Here is a 22,685-nt window from a genome sequence, read left to right as displayed (position 1 = left end):
CGTGCAAAAAATATTCAAGGATACTGAAAGAATTAAAAAAATGGAGCCTAGAACCATTATGTGTATGTGTGTATACACACACCCCTATATTTATACATATTTTTTCTATACAAGATGATCCCAATTTCTTTCCTGAATATGAGTGTGTGTGTGTTTACTTAAAGAAATAAAGGTTAAGCACAGAAAAAACCTTGCCAGGAAAGCTATTTCAATATTAAAAATATTTCTTCAGAAGGTGATATTTTAGATTATGATATCTTAGATTATTTTAGATAATCTTTAGATTATTTAGATTGTTTTATAAAAATGTTTACATTGCTTCCATAATCGGAAAAAAGTTATTCTATCTAATAAAATATTCACTTACGTCACCTGGGTATATATAGGTGTGCACATCCAATCAAAATTCCTAGGACACATGGGCTCAGGGCCTGCTTCACCATTGCACCATGAAGGCCATGCTGACTTCCACCTCAGTGAGCCAGGCAGCCACAATAAGATACAATAAGCATTTACCGCAGGGAAAGAGGGATAAAAGAAGGCAAAATCTCTTCCCCCAAAAGGTTAATATCTAGTTGGCGAAACAGAGTACCTGCTTTAAAGGGGATAGTAACATACAATGGGCCTGGACAATACAGAGGTCAGAGCAAGCAAGGAGAGAAAAACTCTCATGTGACAAATGAGACGTCTAAATGGTCTTTAAGAAAGGATATTCTATAGCTTTGCAACATACACTGAGAGACTGATTCGTGAAAACAGAAGCATGCATATTAGTTCCTGTAACTATTTAGATAATTCTCAGGTCTTTCTTCCTTCTAAGACAATGTAAAGTCAACATGTATTTGACTCTTAGCTGGAAAACTACAGTTGACCAAATTTTACATGTCATGGGGTTAACTAAATGCATCTGCATCCAGCATTTCAATTCATTTGCTGTCTACCAGGCAGACAAATGAAATGCGAAAAATGAAACTGTTCTGTGGAAAGACCAAATTTGACAACAGTATGGTTTCCACTCTTTGCTTATTATTTCCCTACAAGGATAGACCCTTAGATAATACAAAGTAAGAAAATGCAGCCAGACCTGTTTAATTTTCATTTCATAGAGAGACTTCTATCCATAGATAGAAATTGTTAATTTCTATATTACTCTTGGGTCGTTCAGATTTAATTTTGGCACTTAATATGAAAATAAGAAATAAGGCAAATTTCAAATTAACTTGTCCGTGTGCACACATCAGGTTCATGACTACAGACTCTCAAACCCATATTTAAATCACACAAAACAATGCCCATACCTGAAAGGGCGAAATCTCCTTTTTGGCTTTCACTTTCTCTGATTAGAAAGGCACCAGTCTGGTTTTTTGGATATAATAGTTGTTTTTCTGCATCTGTTCTCTTGATTGATCCAAAGAACCACCTAAAAAGACAGATGTAAACTTTAATTAACCAACCACCATTTTTTAAGGAACAGGAAGTTTGGCAAAAAAGTGTTCTAACATCAGAAATGTTTACTATTACTTAGTGACAGTATCATGGGTATAAATGGTAGCCTTTGATACTTGAGATGATTTTTCTGAATGTCTGTAACCCTCACCAAGAGTCTTTTAAAAATTATAAAATAGGAATTTGGCTGATGCCTGCTACCACATCCCTTCTCACATCTGATTCTGTCTGAGAGATCATGTGTCTTNGCCCGCCATATTAGTCTGCTGGGTTCCATGCTCTACAATTACTCATCATCACCATCAAACTGTTTGCTGCCTCACCTAACACTTTCTATGTGTTAGGAAACAAACATTTCAATCAAAGGATTCATACACGTCACATTAAAGTGTGAACAATTAAAAATGTACTTTTCTGAACATTAATTCCCTCCCCCCATCCATTACTACCTAACCCCACAATAATATGCAATGATTTTCCATGTTTTGGAGGAAGTTATCAAATATAAAGGAAACTTTCATTGTTGGAGAGATTATGTGAAAAAGAGACTTCCACCTGTGAAGTATCTTCTTAGTGCCACCCCCACTTCTTATCTTTACCCTCTTATCCTGATCATTCCAGAAATACGAGAGTCAGATACTGAACACACAAGTGTGTGAATGTAATCAACCCTGGCAAAGAATTATGGATTTTAACATCAGAGCCAGTCTAAGATGTATATCAAGTCAGAAGACACCAAGGTGATAATAAGAGGAAGCTGAAAAAATATGCTTTTCACTGATGACCCCTCACTCTAGGGTTAAAAAGTTGATCTTTGTCATTTAACATTTTAGGTAAAACATTTATCTTTTCAGGTATCATCTTTTTTTTTTTTTAATTTTTAAATGTTATTTTTGAGAGAGAAAGAAGAGCACGATTGGGGAGGAGCAGAGAGAGAGAGACACATCCACACAGAATCCAAAGCAAGCTCCAGGCTCTGAGCTGTCAGCACAGGGCCGGATGAAGGGCTTAAATTCATGAACCATGAGATTATAACCTGAGCCGAAGTCAGACACCCAACGGACTAAGCCACCCTGGTGTCCCTTCAAGCATCATCTTTAAAAATGTAGACAGTCAGAGAAAATGTAGGCTTGAGGGAAGAAATACAGGCCTTGTGAGGAACTGCAGGCTGAGAGAGGATATACAGGCCAAATAAAATTGACTCCAATTGGTTTGACAGGTCATGGATATTGGGGAGTATGAGTGCACTGAGGGTGACACAATTGGAGGGAAGAGGGGAAAGGAAGTTAAAACAGAGACTTTAAAATATAATCATTACCTTCTGACAAAGCCAAGGTATTTGTTTACCATTTTGCCAATCATCAAGCTGCTAATTACACAATATTACTTATACCAAGAGTAATGAACTCCTGGTAATTAATTATATAGGAGTGAGAACAATGCTAAAAATCTCCACGGTTTAAGACAACAAAGATCTGTTTTTCACACATCTGCCTGTCTACCAAAGGTCACCTGGGGCTCTGCTCTGTGTCTATCTCTATGTCTGCCAGGGCATTTCCATCTCTATGCTTCCATGATTGCTGAGGCGGGAGTAAAACATGTGGCAAATCACACACTGGTTCTGGAGCTTCTATTTAAAGCTTCTATACAAGAATGAAGCCATTGCAAATAAGTCATATGTTAATGCCCAAATGCCAGGAGAGTGGGAAATGGTTTCCCAGAAGGCGAGAGAGCTGGAATTGTTTGGTAGACTACACTAATGACTGCCACACTGATTCAACAGCAGGGACCAAATTGATGTCCATAGACAATTGTTTATCTAGCTGAAATTATGGAAGGCATGGAAACATTCCAAGGGGATATGTGATGAATTCATAGAAAAATAAAAACCGCATGCTTTCTCTGACTGCAGAAATAAGTCAATAGAATAATGGAACAGCAACAACAACAACAAAGAAAAAGCAACAAGAGCAACAAAAAACTCCAACAGGCCCAAACACACAAATTTAGAGGTAAAAGAATGGAGTATTCAATAACAAATGCCAGTACCACAGATAATCCATATGGAAAAAATTAATTGATGCTATCAACAGCATACAGCATAGTCCTACATAAAGACCTAATGTAAAAAGCAATCTTTAAAACTTTCTCAGGACACCAGACTAGGGAAGGTTTCTTAGCTAAGATAAAAAGACACAAAACCTTAAGGAAAAGATTGATAATATATCTTACACTACAAAAACTTCAACAACAACAAGATTACCGTGAAATAAAATTAAAATACAAGCCACAGACCTGGAGAAAATATTTGCAAAGTATATAACTAATAATGGACATAGTGGTCAGATAACATAGAGACCTATAATCAATATTTAAAAAAGAGACAACACAGTAGAAAAATTAGCATAGCGTATAATTTACTGTTCACAGAAAAGGAAAATCCAGTAATTAATAAGAATAAGAAAAGAAGCACATTCTCTATCTGTGCCAGTAATTAGGGATATTAGGAATATTAAATATTAAAACAATGAAATGTCATGCTTTTCAAGGTAGATGAAATTTAAAACTTTCACATTCAGGTATTGGAAAAAATGTGAAACAAGAACATTCATACAATACTGGATGCATTATCATCTGGTACAACTACTCCAGAGAGCAATTTGACAATATCTAATAAAGCTACTTATTTGTATACTGTTCAATTTCACTTCTAGATTATACACCATATGTGCTCAAGGAAATGAGTCGTAAGAGCTTTCACTGAAGAATTCTAGCACTGAAAAACTGGAAACAATCTAAATGTCCATTGTAAAGGTATAAACAAACTTGGTTATAGGTATAAGATAGAATACCATACAGCAATTAAAACAAGTAAATTGTTAGGAACAAAAGGGAGTTGAAGAATGATACATACTCTGATAATGCCATTTATATAAAGTTTAAGTGAACACATAAAAAACACTACATATTTTTACAGATAGTTGAATGCTTCATGAAAACTAATAGCTAATAAGTAATAGCATTTTTTACTCCATTTCCAGAAATGGCAAAGTTTCTTCACACAAATATTTTAAGCACATTAGCAACATGGGTCAAATATACTGATCAGCCCCCATGCGTTTTCCTGATTCTGAGTACATTGATTGTGGCATCAACAGTAACATGTTTAAGGGGGCCTGGGTGGCTCAGTCAGTTAAGCATCTGACTTTGGCTCAGGTCATGATCTCAGGGTTCGTGGGTTTGAGCCCCGCATCGGGCTCTGTGCTGACAGCTAGCTCAGAGCCTGGAGCCTGCTTCAGATTCTGTATCTCCCTCTCTTTCTGACCCTCCCCTGCTCACACTGTCTCTCTCTCTCTCTCAGAAATAAATAAAACAGTAAAAAAAATTAAAAACAAAAACATTAAAATGCTTGCTTTAAATGTAAATATTTAAACCTTTAAAAGAATTATAAATTATCAGATTAAATTCTTAGAAGTATGATTATATCTCATTATTCTTCAGAATAAATATTCCATTATATTTTTATATACATACATTTGTATTTTGGATAATCAATTCTGTAAATGATGTATTTTCTCTGCCCAATATATGTATAAGCAAGCAGTTTTTGTAAATCAAATGGTTACAAATATAGTAATTTCACAACATTTGTAGAAAGGAGCTCTGCAATAATTTTTTTTGAAAAATCCTTTTCTGTGTCACCAATTTTAGATTCGTGAATAATAGTTGGCTACACTCATTTTACAAGGCAAATCACACGAGTATTGAATCCATAGTAACAACGAAACGGATGTAAATATTTGATCGGATGCATCAGCTCACATAATACCTGGAATTTTACTTGGCTGCGCTACCATCAGGAAGTGGCTATAAATGAAAAAATTGTTTTCTGGATGTAGTGGCATTACAATGCCATCTTTCATACTCAGTCGTGACGCAACCACTATAAACTGAATCGTAAGAGCATGTGCTGTGGTAGAGACTAACGGGAAAACGGTAGTTCTTTCCACTCTCCAAACATGGGAAAATTGTTCCTCAATTTGTGGTTTGAGCGCGTGGCAGACTGTCATTCTCCTCCGCTCTGCCCGTTAGAGCCCCTGTTGGCTCCCTTCTGGAAGGTCATACACACCCCAGGCCTGGGGCTCCGCCACAGCCGCTTTCAGTGCTGTCTCTCAGCTATAGTTCTTGTGTGCAGTAAACAGCGAGTGCGGAGAAGGGATCAGGATATCCTAGGACGGCTCTAGGGAGAGTCTTACAAATCAGTGATCCTGCAAGTGTGGACCCTAGATTCGGATCATCAGCATGCAAACTTGTCAGAAAAGGAAATTTGCAGGCATATCCCATAGCTACTGATTCAGAGACTGTGGGGTGTTGCCCAGCAATCTGGGTTCTAATAAGTCCCCACGTGCATCTGATGCACAGTAAAATTTGAGAACTACTGAGTTATAGGAATAGCAAAAAAAAATTAAAATTTATATGAGACAGATGAGAATAATAAGTTAGAGTTTGGTGTTTACATGCGAAAAATTACCCAATAAAATGACACTACACACACGCACACACATTTTATTGATCTTTAATGAAACTAATCTTTATCGCTATGCCGTACTTGCCATGAAAGAGATGTTGATTAAGAATAACCAAAAAGGGGAAGGAAATGCTTCAATGAGATGAAAATGGAGCAAAAAGCATAATGTCTATGTTGAATGAAAGGAGTATGTGATTGATGTCGAAGGTTTATGTTGTAAACATTTATCCAATGTCTACTGTGTGTGAATTCTGTAGCACAGACACAGAAAGATCTGGAAGACATATTACTGGGTGAAAAAGGGTAAATTGAAGAGTAATCTAAATATTAGTTTTATTTATATCTTTAAAACCAACAAGCCAAAAAAACCTGTGCTTACTGCTCTGGAGATTAGTGAAAGATAACCAAAAATGATGGCAAAAAAAAAAAACCTTTACTTTTTACTCTGCATACTTCCCCATAATTTGGATATTTACAATAAAATGTAGTTTTATATTATTTTGTAATTCACTTAAAAATGTAAGGAAGTCAATCAGGAACTTGCTATAAAAATCTATATACTATAAAATATCTGAAACAGAAACTTTGGCAGTTAGAATTGATAGAAGAAAACTCTCAAAGGAGTATGGGACAGGTGCTTATGGATGAACAGAGAGACAAACTGAAGAGCAAACATGACCCCAGGGATTCAAATTTCAAAGAACAATGTGCCCAGCAACACATTAAAGGCACAGGACATTAATGATTAAGAGCTTCAGCATCTCATTGGGAAAGTTAACTTCTCTATGCCTGGATTTCGTCATTCGTTAGTGAGAATAATAACTGCCTTGTAGGTTTGTTTTGAAAGTAAGAAAAATGATTTTCATAGAGTGCTTGATGCCTGGATGCATTCTTGCTCAATAAACAGCACCTACTTTAAGAAAACTAATTTAAGGGAGAAATTATTATTTGGTTTTAGACATGTTAGGTTTGAGGTCATGATAAACATGAGTAAATATGGGAACGTGATTTCACTTCTCTAGATGTGTTTGAATTGGAAGTTTCCTCCCAAGTGATTTTTCTGTCCAGCCTGTCCTTTCTAGACCACAACATGCTGCCACCAGGTGGCAGTAGGCCAATTTACGAATTCAAAAAGGCTAAAGCTATAGTGCGATAACTGGAGGTTCTTTATTTTACAAAAAAAGAAACGACAAAATTAGGCTTAAAAAACAGAATTTATGCATTGTTACCTAATATCAACATTTAAATAATACAAATATCAATCAAAATGTAAGGAAAGCAACATGTAAACAGGTGTGATGCCTCCATTAATATTTCTTCATTTCCTCTATTGGTCTTATTCTGCCCACTCTGCTGCCTCAGGGACTGGCACCAAGTAGGTGCCAAGCGCACTCATAATTCCAATCAAAGGGGTGATAGGTTCCTCCTACATTTTTTTAAGTAAGCTCTACGTCCAGTGTGGGGCTTGAAATCATGAACGCCGAGGTCCACAGTCACATGCTCTGCGGACTCAGCCAGTCAGGCACCACTCTTCCTATATTTTTAAAAAGAGAAAACCTATTCCCAATAACTGCTGGCTAACATTTACAAAACTTAACATAAAATTTCTTTTCCCAGTGTCTCCTTACAGCCAAGACAGCTGGCCTTACCCCACAGTAAATAGGCCCTGAAAGAAGCAAGTTTCTAAAACCAGCCCCAGAATAATACTGGATCCTTCCCGCAACCGCAGAAAGGAAAATGGGTAGATCAACTTGCTCATCCCCCATGAGGGAAGAAAGTAACCTGGGATGAGTGCCCAGGTGGGAACTCAGGGTGAGGTCTGTCTTTACCGTTGTCATCACAGTTCCACATGGGACAATGGATAGAACCACCGATCTTCTTCACCAGTGTGGCTTTGGGGACATCAGGGACACTAACAGTTCTGCAAAACACCTACAGTTTGCAGGGTACGCTCATAATCACATTTAGTCATTTATCGTGTCTAAAGGTAAGGCTTGGACTCACGGTCCCTTGAGCTATGACAGTTCTATAGGACTCACCTGCATCTACCTGGGTTTCAGAAGCACAGCCAGGACAGCCTCTGTGCAGTTCCTTCCTCCCCAGGTAGTCATGTCCCTCCCTTTCTACAAAGTGTCCTTGGGCTCAGCATCCCCACCCCCACGGTGGCTCACAGCAGTGAGCCCTGACACTCCCTTCCCACTCGCAGAGCATGTTAAGGGAAAGAAAAAAAAAAATAATGCTTATATGTGTTTTGTTATTCCTTCCTTCCTTTTCATTCCCCTCATCACAACCTTTGTCCAATTTGTCATCACCACTTAGATTACGGCAATATTTTACTATTTGTTCTCTTTAATATTAACAGCTTTCGCTTATTGATCACGTACAAGGAGCCAAGAACTGCTGCTCCAGTGTTGCATGCATTATCTCACACTCTTCCCCCTTGCTCATGCCCCCACCACTAGATTAATCATTTGGTAATAGGACCTGGTACATCTCACCAATGCACACACATTAATAAGTTGTGGGGGGAGGGAGGGCTGGGTGGCTTAGTTGGTTGAGTGTCTGACTTTGGCTCAGGTCATGATCTCACAGTTTGTGGGTCTGAGCCCTGTATCGGGCTCCACACTCACGGTGCAGAGCCTGCTTGGGATTCCCTCTCCCTCCTTCTCTCTTTATGCCCCTCCCCAACTTGCACATGCTTGTGTGCTCTCTCTCTCTCTCTCTCTCTTTCTCTCTCTCAATCTCTCTCAAAATAAATAAATTTAAAAAATAAATTAGTGTTCCTTTTGCTTCTGGAATAAAATCCTTACTGGTTTGGAATTTCAGTGTGTCATCTGGACACCAGCCATTTCCTGAACAGTACCTTCCCACCATCAACTCTTTACCTCTAGCTAAACTTCTATGCTTATGGTTATTTGTACTGGCATCAGTTACATTTGCCTGCCCAACATCTCCATAGGATTCATGGACTGCCCTTCTGGTGGTTTTGCACGTAATATACAAAAGCTAGAGCTGCTTTTTTTTTTTTAATTATTCTGTGTTCCCTTGAGGCTGCAGACCTCCCGGGTACAAAGCCTAACTGAGAGCACCACACATGCCTTTTAGAACAGTTAAATAAATGCTTGTTGATGAAACAATTAATACATTGTCCCTCGATGTGGGAATTTTATGGGTCTTTCAGTTTATACTGAATATCGAACTAGATAAAGCCTGTGTTTTCATGTAATCTTTTATTTGTGCTTACCACATAGTTTGGAGTGTTAAGCGCTTAGGGGAGAAGCCTTAGCTGCTCTGGGCCAGATTCGAATGTTAATTGGCCACAGACCACAGATTCCAATTTGATCACAGTCTTTGCCAGAAGAAAACACTTGCCTATGAACCTAAAGATCAAAAACCAAGCTGATTTTTCTGTCCTCCAGAACACCAGCATATTAGGGCTAAACTCACGTAAAGAACGCGTGACAAAGTGATAATGTTGCCTCCAGTATCTGAGGTAGGGCTTGCAGTCACGTGGAAACCAGGAATCTCCTTGCTTGGATCAGATGATAAAGCTTCATTGCTGTTGCTGTTGTTCACCTGTATACATCATCATGAAAGGGGAATTTTGAAGGAACTCTTTAGAGAAGAAGTAAGATGAACTAGTTGGTACTTTCACCCCTGGGGAAGGTGTAGTGCTATTGTTTGTATAGATATGATTATAACCTGAATCCACTTCCCATATCAAGTAATCAAAAGCTTTCAATATCTCACTTGAAGTTTTATGAAGAACATAACGAAGTTCAAATAGAGATTCAATCTCAAGGTACTGCTTTGGTTTCACAACCATCTTCTATCTGCGTGAAAGGAAATGGAAGCTAACATTGATTTCTCCTTTAAAATAAAAAACAAAGTGTGGGCATATATAATGACATTTCCAATCCCATCAAGCTTAAAATATAAGTGTAAATTTTAACCTGTCTGCTTTGTTTTTGTACAACATTTGTGATAGTTTGTCTCAGAAACTAGAGAAATATGGATTAGAGTTAAAAGACATGAATCATGGGGTGCCTGGGTGGCTCAGTTGGTTAAGCTCTTGACTCTCGATTTTGGTTCTGGTCATGATCTCCTGGTTGTGAGTCTGAGCCCCGTGTCAGGCTCCATGCTGACAGCACAGAGCCTGCTTGGGATTTCTCTCTCTCTCTCTCTCTGCCTCTCTCTCTCTGTGTCTCTCTCTCTCAAAACAAATAAATAAACCTTTATAAAATGCATTAATCATTAAGAAGTTTCCATCTTTGTCACAGCCAAAGAAAGTAAATGCAATTGAATTTATAATGCCTGGGAAAATGCCTTACTTCACAAAACACCACAAATGTTTACTCCAACTCTTTATTTGAATAAGTGTTTGGGTAGTAGCATGACTTTTGAACAGTTGTTGTTACAGGGAGGACTAATTTCAGAGGTGACTGCTCCACTTAGTTTCCTACTCAAAAAACCCCCACTAGTTATCTCCTCTCATAAAACACTTCCTTTCTCGCTTCCAAGATGAAAAAATGAAAAGAACTTCTTAATTCACTTAACTTTAAATAACTTAATTCCCAGTGTCATGAATGATATTATCTCATCCCACTTCGTTTAAAGCACTGAGTATTCTTGAAAGATCTACACAATATGGGGCACCTGGCTGGTTCAGATGTACAGCATGTGACTCTTGGTCTCAGGGTTGTGATTGCAAGCCCCACATTGGGCATAGAGCTTATTTTAAAAAATAAAGATCTATAAAATAACTTGTTCTTTGGGATTTTTCATAGAATAAACAAGACCCACGGTTGAGTCTAACGAGTTAATGGTCTATTTGTGTACACTGTTCAAGATGGGTTAATAATGACACACTCTATGTCATCATGTACTTTTATTAAATCTTTTATCCAAATAAGATAGTAAGCATATTGAAGGTATCTTAACTTTCTTATTTCCCTACAAATTCATATTAATATCATTTTCTAAATACTTCATATGCTAATATATCATTAACACTCATTTCATACTAACTATATAGAGAAGAGATGAAGGACCATAAGAACCAAAAAAGGGCAAATTTCTTTTCCTCTGAAAATTTTACAGTATCAAGGGAGGGATAAAAGATCATTTCAACTGAGTAATAAATAAAAAAGAAAGTGACAAAAACAGAAGTATTTAATTGCTAAGGGAACTGCCATCCAAGAAATAAACAACCAGCAGTGTGTCAACAATAGAAAGCATCTTAAAGAAAAGAAGGATTTGGAAGAGATGAGAAATCCAAAGAAATGAAGGACAAGGGCGTATCACAGGTAGAGAACCAGCAACATGTTGGTCAGCAGACTGGTTTGAAGGGCAGTGAGGGGGGAAGAGGGTCCATTAAATGAAGAAAAAACAGAACCAGTTCTTTAATGTTTGTAAGTAATTCCACTCAGAAACTACCAATTCTATGTGAGAATTAGATCTTCGGCAAATATTCAAAAAGTGCATTAGGAGAATAAGATATTCCATTGAAGATTTAACACAGTGAAGAATTTTGAGTTCTGGTCACACCTGCAAAACTGACAGGAAAATCCGACTTCTTCTTTAAAAACTGTTTAATGAACAAATTTAAGAGGTAAAAATGTGGAAGGTGAGGAAGGCGAGAGCAAGAAAGAATTATTCTACAGGAGGAACACAAGAGAAGTGACCAGAATTTTAGAGCTAGAAAGAAACACTTATGAGGGTTCCTGGGTAAGCCTCTGAAACTTATTGTAAATGTGTTTTACTGAGCATATGCATTCTCTGGGGAAGAGTCCAGTGTTTCATTAAACTCTCAATGATGCCTGTGACAGAAACTACCCATCTCCTTCAATAAGGCTAAGTAGTTTTTTTGCTGGTTCACAAAAGAGCTGGTAACAAAGCTGTAACCACAACCTACCACCATAAAACTCCTTCAGTTATTCATTTTTCATTCAACAATTATTCATTGAGCACTTACTATGTGCCAGGCACAGTGCCAGTTAGTAGAAATATAGCACTGAATGGAACCAACAGTAAGTCCTCGTTTTACGCAGCTCAGATACTAATGGGGAAAGACAGACAATGAATTAAAAACATGAATAAATATACAGTGTGTTTGAAGGTGATAAGTGCAAAAGAGAAAAAAATGAAGCAAAGTAAGAAGAAAAGAGACTATATTTTTAAAATCACTCTTAGTCAGCAGCAATATGTGGTGGAGGGAATTCCAGAGGGTTTTATGTGTGTTCCTAAAGTCAAGGTAATCAGAATAAATTCAGCTGTGGAGAAAAATTGGATAGAATCTTTGAAAGGAGTAGACAAGTGAGGATCGTAATCCACTCTAGGATTGAGACAATATTCAGATTTCTCAACTGCAGCCTGGCCAATAGCTATTAGCATTTTTTTTCTAGGTAAGAGATAAACAATATCCATCAATTTCACTGATTATCACTGTTGTGCGTGGAAATGCAAAACACCAGAAGCTACAAGTATCCTCCAAGGGTCTCCTTGGGCATGATGGCTCCTTAGCCAAAGAAAAGTGAGCAATCTGCTTAACAGGAAGAGCATCCTTTTCTGAAAAATAACTATATAGAGAACAGAAATAATATTTTGACTATAAAGGAAGAGTTGAGGTAGGATTTCTCTACAGATATCTCTTAATCCATATAAAAACCCAAAATGTTTAAATGAAATTGTCTTTCACATTTGGCAAATATACAATGAAAAACAAAATCTCTGTTTTCTTAACCCATACAAGGCAAGAGACACACACATATACGTGAATGAGGATGTATGGGTGGCTGGGTGGGAGTGTGCGCGCGCCCATGCGCGCACGCGCATGCACAGCTACCATCATAGATTGGCACTAGTTGCACTGACTTTGTAAGGGTTTAAATGAAGCCGGCGTACCAAGACAGGCAAGAGGTGAGACAGAGTCCACAAAGATCAGAATGGGCAGGCACATTCTCTTTTCCTTTCCTTTTCTTTTTAATAATTCGATCCTGTGCACCCAGCTACCAACTAAATATTGCTATCATTAATAATTACCAATAATAACGCCCGCATTAATAACTGAAGGTTGTTTATAAGCCACATAAATGTCGCCCACTGGACATAGAAATGGTAGAAGCTAAACATATCCGCAAAGCGGCTTGTTCTTAACAAAAGGAAAGCCAGACTGGTGCCAGAAAATACACCTTTTGTTTTCAGTGTCAACAAGCTATTTGTCAGGAAACAAAAGGAAAGCTCTTCCAGCCCTGGTGGATTTTTCTGAAACCTAAAAATTAGTTTCCAGCTTGTTTTTGCTTAAAATTAGAGGAAAGGGCAGTTGCCCAAGTACATTACAGCCCCACTCCTCAGAAATGCGCCGGAGAAAGGCTGCCTGAGAGGAAGGAAGGAGTCCCTCCCTTCCACTAACCCCATCACTTCTCAACCTCCTCTAGGGCCTGTTTCTCAAACTCTACTTTGCTAAGAAAGTGCAGGAAGAGCTTGTATGAGGCACATGCTCCCAGGTCTGAGGTGGAGCTCTGGCTACTGCAGGTTCCCAAGTGCCTCAGAATTCTCTGGGAATCCAGTACTGCATTTTGAAAAGCACAGCTGTTTTTTGAAAGACTTTCTCTCATGTCTGCCATCACGCACTCAAAACCTTTGTTCTCTCTGGTCCATTCTGCCCCATACTGGACCCCACTGTCTAATTTTCAACCCAACCAAAATATTACACGTTCAGTCCAAACTGTGTAAAATTTGTGAAGAACAAAGATTTAACTACAACCTAGAGTGGAAAGCAAGTTCAAATACATCAGAAATCTCTGTTGCTAGAAATTTAAGATCACTTTCCCTGAAGAGGGAACTTCCCAAAACCTTCTTTTTCCTCAGGTCCAGAGTTCCTGCCAGGTTGCCAAGGCTCATCTTGCCTTCCTCTCTCCTCTGCACCAGGCTTTTACAACAAAATGCCCCTAGTTTTATATGCAAAGCAACTGAGTTTCTTATTCCACATCGACTCCAAACTAGCATTCTGGGCCTCCTTCTGTGTATATATTCTAAGAGACATTAAATTATTCTGCTCCATGAAGGCCCATCCACTCCAGGTCCATCCACTCCAGGCCCTGATTCTCAACAGCACAAACAACCAGAGTTTTGAAAATAAAATTTTCTAACGGGCACCCTCCTACACTGTTGGTGGGAATGTAAACTGGTACAGCCTCTCTGGAAAACAGTGTGGAGGTTCCTCAGAAAACTAACAATAGAACTCCCCTATGACCCAGCAATAATAGCACTGCTAGGAATTTACCCAAGGGATATAGAAATGCTGAGGCATAGGAGCACATGTACCCCAATGTTCATAGCAGCACTCTCAACAATAGCCAAAACATGGAAAGAGCCTAAGTGTCCATCAACTAACGAATGGATCAAGAAGATGTGGTTTATCTATACAATGGAATACTACATAGCAATGAGAAAGAATGAAATCTGGCCATGTGTAGCAACATGGATGGGACTTGAGAGTGTTATGCTGAGCGAAATAAGTCAGGCAGAAAAGGACAGATACCATATGTTTGCACATATAGGTGGTTTAGGAGGAACTTAATGGAGGACCATGGGGGAGAAGAAGGGGAAAAATAGTTGGGGAGAGGGAGGGAGGCAAACCATGAGAGACCCTTGAATGCTGAACCAAACTGAGGGCTGATGGGAGTGGGGGAGAGGGAAAGGGGGGTGATGGGCATGGAGGAAGGCACTTGTGGGGATGAGCACTGGGTGTTATATGGAAACCAACTTACAATAAACTATTAAAAAAACAAGAAAAGAAAATTTTCTTTAACAAGTTAAATTCCTAGGCAGAGCACCTCTCACACCATTCCCCACAGCAGAAGGTAGCAAGAGAATTATGCATATTCTTGCTGTCAAGAACAAGTACACATTTGAGAATAAGAATGAAGGGGCAAACAGTTGGGTTTTCTTTTCAGTTATATTTATGTTTTAAGGGATGCAGTTTTATTAAAATTATGAATTTCTTGAACTAGGTTGAACTATTTGCTCTCTCAAAGTGCCTTTGCAAGAGAATAAACTCTAATGATATACAAGGTAAATATCATTTGTAAATAGCACATACACAATTTGTATGCAAGTTTGCATTCAGAGAAACTGAAGAAAGTCCTGCCCAGATGGCCACCTTACTAATTAGCAAATTGCAATTAAGTAAGGTTTTGTTCCATAATTTTGGAGATATAAAAAATTATCCAGGTACAAAAGCACAAAGCACCATGCTAATTTCTTTGCTTGGGATTGAAGAAATGTCTCTTAAAGAAAGAACTCAGTGAAATACACAGGGTACAGTAAATTCTGACTTGTCAAGTTGTGACCCAGAGAAGAGATTTTTCTAAACCTTTTAGATCTGAAAAGTCTACTTTTGGAATGAGAGCACAGGACAAGAACACCATAAAGCCTTGGAATTAGGACCCCCAAGTAGGCCTGAGAAGCAGGTTTTCCTAAGAATGAGTGATGTCAGATTCATTACAAAATTTGAGTCCCACGTTGAGTTCTGTGCTGACAGCTCAGAGCCTGGAACCTGCTTCCGATTCTGTGTCTCCCTCTCTCAGCCCCTCCCTCTCTAGCATTCTCTCTCTCTCTTTCTCTCTCTCTCTCTCAAGAATAAACATAAACATTAAACCAAAAGTCTTGTGCCAGGAAATCTTTGTCTGCAAAACAGTTGAGACAAGCACCCTGTTCCTTTCCTTCACATCCGTTTCCTTGGTTTCCTATTTTGGGTATTATTTGATTAATTCTTACCTTCCCACTATACTTGTAAGCTCAAGAAAGCAAAACCTTTTTTTTTTTCTCATTACCACAATTCTCAGAGTCTAGCACAGTACCTGGTATTAAATATGTTCTCAACAAATACCTTTAAATGAATACATGAATAAATGAACAAATGATAGCTTGGGGATGTGAGTCTTAATCATTTAGGCTGACCAAAAAGCTTCAAACAATAGGACAAGAATGTAAGGATTGAAACAGAGAGAAAATGAATAAGTCAGATTTTATACGTCATGAATATACTCAGAGCCAGTTAAATGATCACAGTCCCATAAGGAAGGTGACAATAATAACAACCGCATTGAGAATGACATTTGGATTCCACTTTATAATTCACAGCCTCATCGTCTACATTACGGTACTCATGCCCGTGGCAAATCTTAAGGCAATCAGAGCAGGCGCTTCAATCTCTCCATTCTGTGGCATTAGAAACTAGAGCTGAGAGAACAGAATCAGCAGTGCCAGCGTGCAAATGTGCAAAGCAGTTACCTGTGACCTCTCTAAAATGGCGCAGACTATGCAGTGGGAAGTATGGGCTTGTCCTCACATCATAATTCCACTCCACAGAGTGGGTCAGAAATATAAAGGCACCATTGCAAAAAGAGGAACACCAGGGTGAAGACATTATGAATAGGTATCAAAATAGTTTCACCTAAATGCCCCACAATGTGTATTTAATAAAAAAATAAGATTCGGAGGGCATACCTCTTTCACTGTGAGTAGATAAACCCTCTTTTATAATATCTCTCAGACAGAAGGCTAAACAGAGTAAACCATTGGTTTGCACTAGTGTAACAAGTTTACTAGTGTAAAAGTGCTGTTTTCATGAAAATAGACTGTGCTTGATTAAAATTTATATTAAAATTGGGAAAATACACAGTATAAAAAGAAAAAACCACAAGTCAAAAAATAGAAGCTACCTATCACTACTATATGTCATTTTGATGTCAGACAACTGAAGAAATGTATTTTAAAAGAAATGTGAGGGAATGTTTCATAATCTACATTAGGATCAATATGTCAATGGTGCAGACAGACATTCACATATAATGTCTGATAAGACAGAAACTATAAAAAAAAAAGGGCCTATGCAGTGTAGTTGTTTGAAATACATAACTATACTTCTACCTCCACATTTAAGTGCTAAAGGCTTTCTTCGGCCTCATGATTTCTCTATGCTGACTCAATCTTCATGCCCCTTATATGTAATTAATTGAGACTAAATATACAACAATGGCATTTAAGTCTTTAAAAACTCCCTTGGTACTGAAACTATAATTGCAAAATCTGTATGCAATAATGCAAATCTTTCTATTGCTTTTCAAAACCACACCAGATATTCCCTTTAAAAGGATAGGAAAAAAAAAAAAAGAACAAGCTAAACCTAAAAGACATGAAGAAAACAAATAATAAAAACAAAAAATAGAAAAATTACAAAAGGACAAAAATTGATTTTTTGAAAAGATTAATAAGAGGTATAAGCCTCTAGCAACATTATTCAAGGAAAAAAGTGATCAATATCTTCAATTAAAGAGGGGACCATCACAGATTCTCACAGACATTAAAGTAACAAGAAAGGAATGTTGTTAAAAACTATACGCCAATAATTTTGACAGCTTGGATGAAATAGACATGTCCCTTGATAAATACATCTTACACAAGCTAACTCAAGGAGAAACAGAAAATCTTAATAACCTTAAAGAAAGTTTGTTGAAGAAATTGTATCCACAACTTAAAACTTTCCCACAAAGAAAACTCGACATCTCTAGTGCTTCATAGATGAATTCTACCAAATTTTAAGGAAAAAATAATATCAATCTTATACCCAAGCTCTTTCAGAAAATTCAAGAAAAAGAATGTATTTCAATTTACGTTATTAGGCCAGACTTACCCTGGTATCAAAAGCAAAGACGTTTCAAGAAAACTACAGATAAATATCTCTCATGAACACAGATACAAAAGTCCTTAAAATACATTAGAAAAATCAAATCTAAGAATTCATAAAATAAAAAATATATCCCAACCAAATGGAGTTTATCCTAGGAAGAAAGTTGATTTATATTTAAAAATCAATGTAATTGACCATGTTAATAGACTAAAAATAAAAACTACATAATCAAATTAATAGATGCAAAAAATGCTCTTGAAAAATTCAACATTTGTTATTAAAAGCAAAAACACTTAGCAAATTTGTAAGAGAAGAAAACCTCAACCTGAAAGAGCACAACAATGAAAAACCTTCACCCAAAGTCCCACTCAGAGGCAAAATAAAAACAGAACAAAGATGCTAGCAGTCATATATCTTAAAGGAGACAAAGTTTGCTTTTAGATTTCATGCTACTATCTACTAAACTATCTACAAAAGCAGAAATCCAGTAATTCTTAGAAGAATGTAATAAAATTGAGGTCCTCCACACAACCAAAAATGAGCAGTATTACAAAGAAACAGAGAGGTACGATCCATACCCAAGAAAAAAGTGCAGTCAATAGTAACTCCAAGTAGACCCAGATGTTGGATTTTTTAAATGGGCAAAAAACTTGAGCAAACACTTCATAAAAGGAGACTTAGGTTTGGCTAAATGCACAGGAAAAAGTGTTGAACATCATCAGTCATTAAGGAAATGCAAATTAAAATTAAACTGAGATATAGCATACCTAGGAGAATGGCTAAAATAAAGACTGAGAATATTAAGAATTGACAAGCTATGAAGCTTCTCCTGTATGTTGTTGTAGGAGTGTAAAATAGCCCAAACCCTTTGGAGAACTATATGGCCATATTTTATACAGTTAAACACACATTAACCCTATGACACAATTCCATTCTCAGGTAATTGCTTAAGAAAAATGAACACATATGTCCACAAATAGACACAGAAATGTTGACGGCAGTTTTACTCATAATGGGCAAAAACACCAAACAACCCAATTGCCTATCAAGAAGATGAAAAAACAAATTTTGGTATGGTCATACAATAAACTAGTGCTCAACACTAAAGGTCAAACTAATGATACACTCAACAACATGGCTGAATCCCAAACCCATTACGTTGAGCAAAAGTAGCAAGACACAGAAAAGTAAATGTTGTAAAATTGCATTTATGTGAAGTGTCAGAATAGGCAAAACTACAGTCCAGAGGCAGGGAGATGGGGAGTACCTAGAAAGGGACTATGAAGGAACTTTCTGAGGTGATGGAATGTTCTACACCTTAATTGCCGTGCATAGATATTTACCTAACTTAAAAATGTAAGCTTAAGATCTGTGCATTTTACAGTATGTAACCATACTTCATAAAATTAATTTTTTAAAAACTATATTATGTGGCTTTTATAACCTGACTATTTCCTTAATTAGACTTGAAAATAACTAGGTTGGCATTTGCAAATAAGATTCAATTGGAAGATATAACCTCAGAAATTTTCCTTTCATAAAGTTTGTGTCTGTGCTGTCAGGAGGCACCTGAAAATGTCCCCCATTTCTTCCCCCCTTATTAGACTGCTCCATTTGAATATAAATGCCTTGGCTCTTGCTTCCTTAAGGTACTATTCTCACTTAAGGAGTGGGTGTGGAAGAGTGAGTCACCTGGAGATATGAATATCTGCTTCCCTGGTAAGATATTTGCCTCTTTAGAAAGATCTTCTGGAGAGAGAACTTTAACTGGAAGGACAGCAAAAATTTTACAGGAAAAATTGAAGTTAGTGAAGCCCCGAAACATCTGTCAAATACCACACAGACTGCCACTGCTTCTTTTTTTAAAAAGATATAAATCGACACAGTCTTCAGAGGATTAGCTAAGGCTCAAAGCCTGGAGTGGGGAATGTGAATATCTAATCTGCAATATATTATGTAAATATAAGCTTCTGATTAGCTAGTTTTGTAGAAAGGAAATACAAATGTTTACTGAGAAGTAAACAATATACAAAAGTGGGTTTCTTTTTTACTTTTATTAAACAAAATGACTATAAACTTCATATTAAAATCCATATATAGAGGCGCCTGGAAGACTCAGTTGGCTAAGCATCGAACTCGTGTTTTCAGCTCAGGTCATCGTCTCGTGGTTTGTAAGTTTGAGCCCCTCATCTGGCTCTGTGCTGACAGTGTGGAGCCTGCTTGGGATTTTCTCTCTCTCTCTCTCACTCTCCCTCTCCCTCTGCCCCTCCCCTGCCCACATTTTCTCTCAAAATAAATAAATAAAGTTTTTTAAAAAATCTATATATAGAATCTATGCTTTATTTAACTGTAAAAAGTTATTTATTTTAAATTTCAGTTCTAAAAGGAAACTCCTACCACTACTCAGCGAAGTCACCATGAACTTACACATGGATCATAAGCTTTCTTTTTACATTTTTTTAAATGTTTATTTTATTTTTGAGAGACAGAGACTGAGCATGAGAAGGGGAGGGGCAGAGAGAGAGAGAGAGACAGAATCTGAAGCATGCTCAGCACAGAGCGGGACATGGGGCTCGAACTCACAAGCCCTGAGATCATGAGCTGAGCTGAAGTTGGACACTCAACTGACTGAGCCACCCAGGTGCCCCCATATATTTTCAAAGTAAGTGACCCTTTCTAGAAATAATAAAGGTTGAAGCCACATCCTTATAAGTTTGACCTTTAAAAAGACCAGAGTCATTAGAAGACCCCAATATCCAAAGTATGTGGTTACGTCTTTCTCTATTATTGTCTATTTCTGAAAAGTGTCCTCACAGATTACCAACCTTTTGTGTCTTATAATCCTTTGTTAATATGAGTCATCTACCATTGGTTTCATCCAGGATGGTTGAAATTTTTACGAGGACAAGCTACAGTTCTGTTTATACTTGACTCCAAAGTATGCCATTTATTCACTGTACATGAGTATGTTTCACATGTCACATGACCTCTGGCCTCAGTTTCCTCCTTGACATTTCTGTTGGATGCCTCTCATTCTAGTAATCTACCAATAACTCTCCAAGTCACAGAGAACAGGAGCCCTATCTTTCCGTATTCTGGCTCTCTTCATGACAGTACCTACAGAAGAGACAGTTTGTGTTTTTTTAATAATGCTAGAGCCATCAAAAATAGTGTTTAAAGATCCCAGCTATCAAGACTGTGGTTAATTTGTCCATATATTCATTTACATAATTTCTACCTTTGGAATCAAGGCTACGGATTTCAGTTGAGAAGTGTGCAGCCAGCAATTCTCTAAGTAAAATGCACTATAGTAAAAAAACAAGGAGAAAATATTCAGGATCTAGAGCTAGGCAAGGAGATCTAAACTTTTTTACTAAAAGTATGATTCATAACAAGAAAACATGAAAAACCCAACATCACCAAAATTCAACGCTTGTGCTCTGTGAAAAATCCTACTAAGACACAATAAGAGGACCCAAAAGCAATCTACGACTGAGAGAAAAATATGTCAAGTATCTGGAAACCACATATGTAGGGCTGGTGTCAAATAAATAAATAATTTTCAAAAGTCAACAGCAGAAAGACAAATCCATTAAGGAAATGGACAGGGGCGTCTGGGTGTCTTAGTTGGTTAAGTGTTGGATTTTTTTTTAATTTTTTAATGTTTTTAATTATTTTTGAGAGAGACAGAGTGTGAGTGGGGTAGAGCAGAGAAAGAGGGAGACACAGAATCTAAAGCAGGCTCCAAGTTAGCAGCAAAAAACCGATTAAGCATCTGATTCTTGATTTTAGCTCAGGTCATAATCTCACAAACCCTGAGATTGCGCCCTGCGTCCAGCTCTGTGTTGACAGCTTGGAAACTGCTTGGAATTCTCTCTCTCCCCCTCTCTCTCTGTCCCTCTCCTGCTCACACTTTCTCTCAAAATAAATCAACTTAAAAAAGAAAGAAAAGAAATGGGCAAAACACATAAAGAAATTTCAGGGCAGAGGATATACAGAGGATAATCAAATACGTGAAAAAGATGTTCAACGTCATGAGCCATTAGGGAAATGCAAGTGACAATCATGAGATATTATTACCACTTATCAGAATGGCTAAAATAAAAAAGAATGTCAAAACCAAATGTTGGTGAGGACTCAGAGAAACTGGATCGCTCATAACACTGCTAGTAGGAATATAAAATGGTGTTGCCACTCTGGAGAACAGTTTGGCAGATTTATAAAACTAAACGTGCAAGCTACCATATGCTCAGCAGTTGCACTCTTGGGCATTCATCTCAGAGAAATGAAAACTTACATTGACACAAAAATCTGTATAAGAATGTTCACAGAAGCTTTACTTGTAATAGCCAAAAATATGAAAATAACTCAGAGGCTCTTCAAGGGGTAAATGGTTAAACAAATTGTGTACTCCATATCATGGACTACTACTCCATGCAATAAATAAACAGCCATAACAATAAAAAGGAACATATTGATACATGCACAACTTGAATGAATTGCCAGGGAATTAATTACAGTGAGTGGGGGGGAGGGGGGGAAATCCCAAATCATCTGATTCTATTTAGAACATTTCTATATAGACCATTTTTCAAGAACGTTCTATATAAGGTTCTTGAAAAAAAATTATTTTAGGTAGTGATTAGTGATTGTTGGGGGTCAGGGCCAGGACTGGAGGGGTCCAGGTAATGGGGTGGTGAGAAGCAGGGTGGTAGTTAACTGTAAAAGAGCAAAAGGGAAAAAAAGGTAAAAGAGAAATCCTTGTGGTAATAGACTGCCTGTATCTTGACTATTAAGATAACAATATACTGGTTCTGATACTGCAGTATAGTTTTAAAAGATGTTATCATTAGGCAAAAGGGGTAAAGGCTATACCAAAAGTTTCTGTATTACTTCTGTCAACTGCATGTAAATCTACCATTATCTCATAATTAAAAGTTTAATTTTTAAAAAAAGGCACTAATGTCTACCAATTGCTCACTCTCTTAAAACTCAGAGTGGAATCAGTTATCCCAT

At 37.4% G+C, this 22,685-nt stretch overlaps 1 protein-coding gene across 1 annotated transcript in view; it reads right to left on the bottom strand.

The window, feature by feature from the left end:
- Nucleotides 1–22,685, bottom strand: part of FRK (fyn related Src family tyrosine kinase) — a 106,166-nt gene that overhangs the window by 49,484 nt on the left and 33,997 nt on the right. Inside the window, exon 2 of the mRNA XM_077770857.1 lies at nt 1,299–1,420. Within this exon, the coding sequence (XP_077626983.1) occupies nt 1,299–1,420 (122 nt within the window). The remainder of the gene's footprint in view (nt 1–1,298; nt 1,421–22,685) is intronic.

The sequence above is a fragment of the Crocuta crocuta genome, unplaced genomic scaffold (genome assembly GCF_008692635.1).
Source record: "Crocuta crocuta isolate KB4526 unplaced genomic scaffold, BGI_CrCroc_1.0 scaffold562, whole genome shotgun sequence".
Taxonomy (NCBI): Eukaryota; Metazoa; Chordata; class Mammalia; order Carnivora; family Hyaenidae; genus Crocuta; species Crocuta crocuta.
This window is presented reverse-complemented; position numbering and strand designations above follow the sequence as displayed.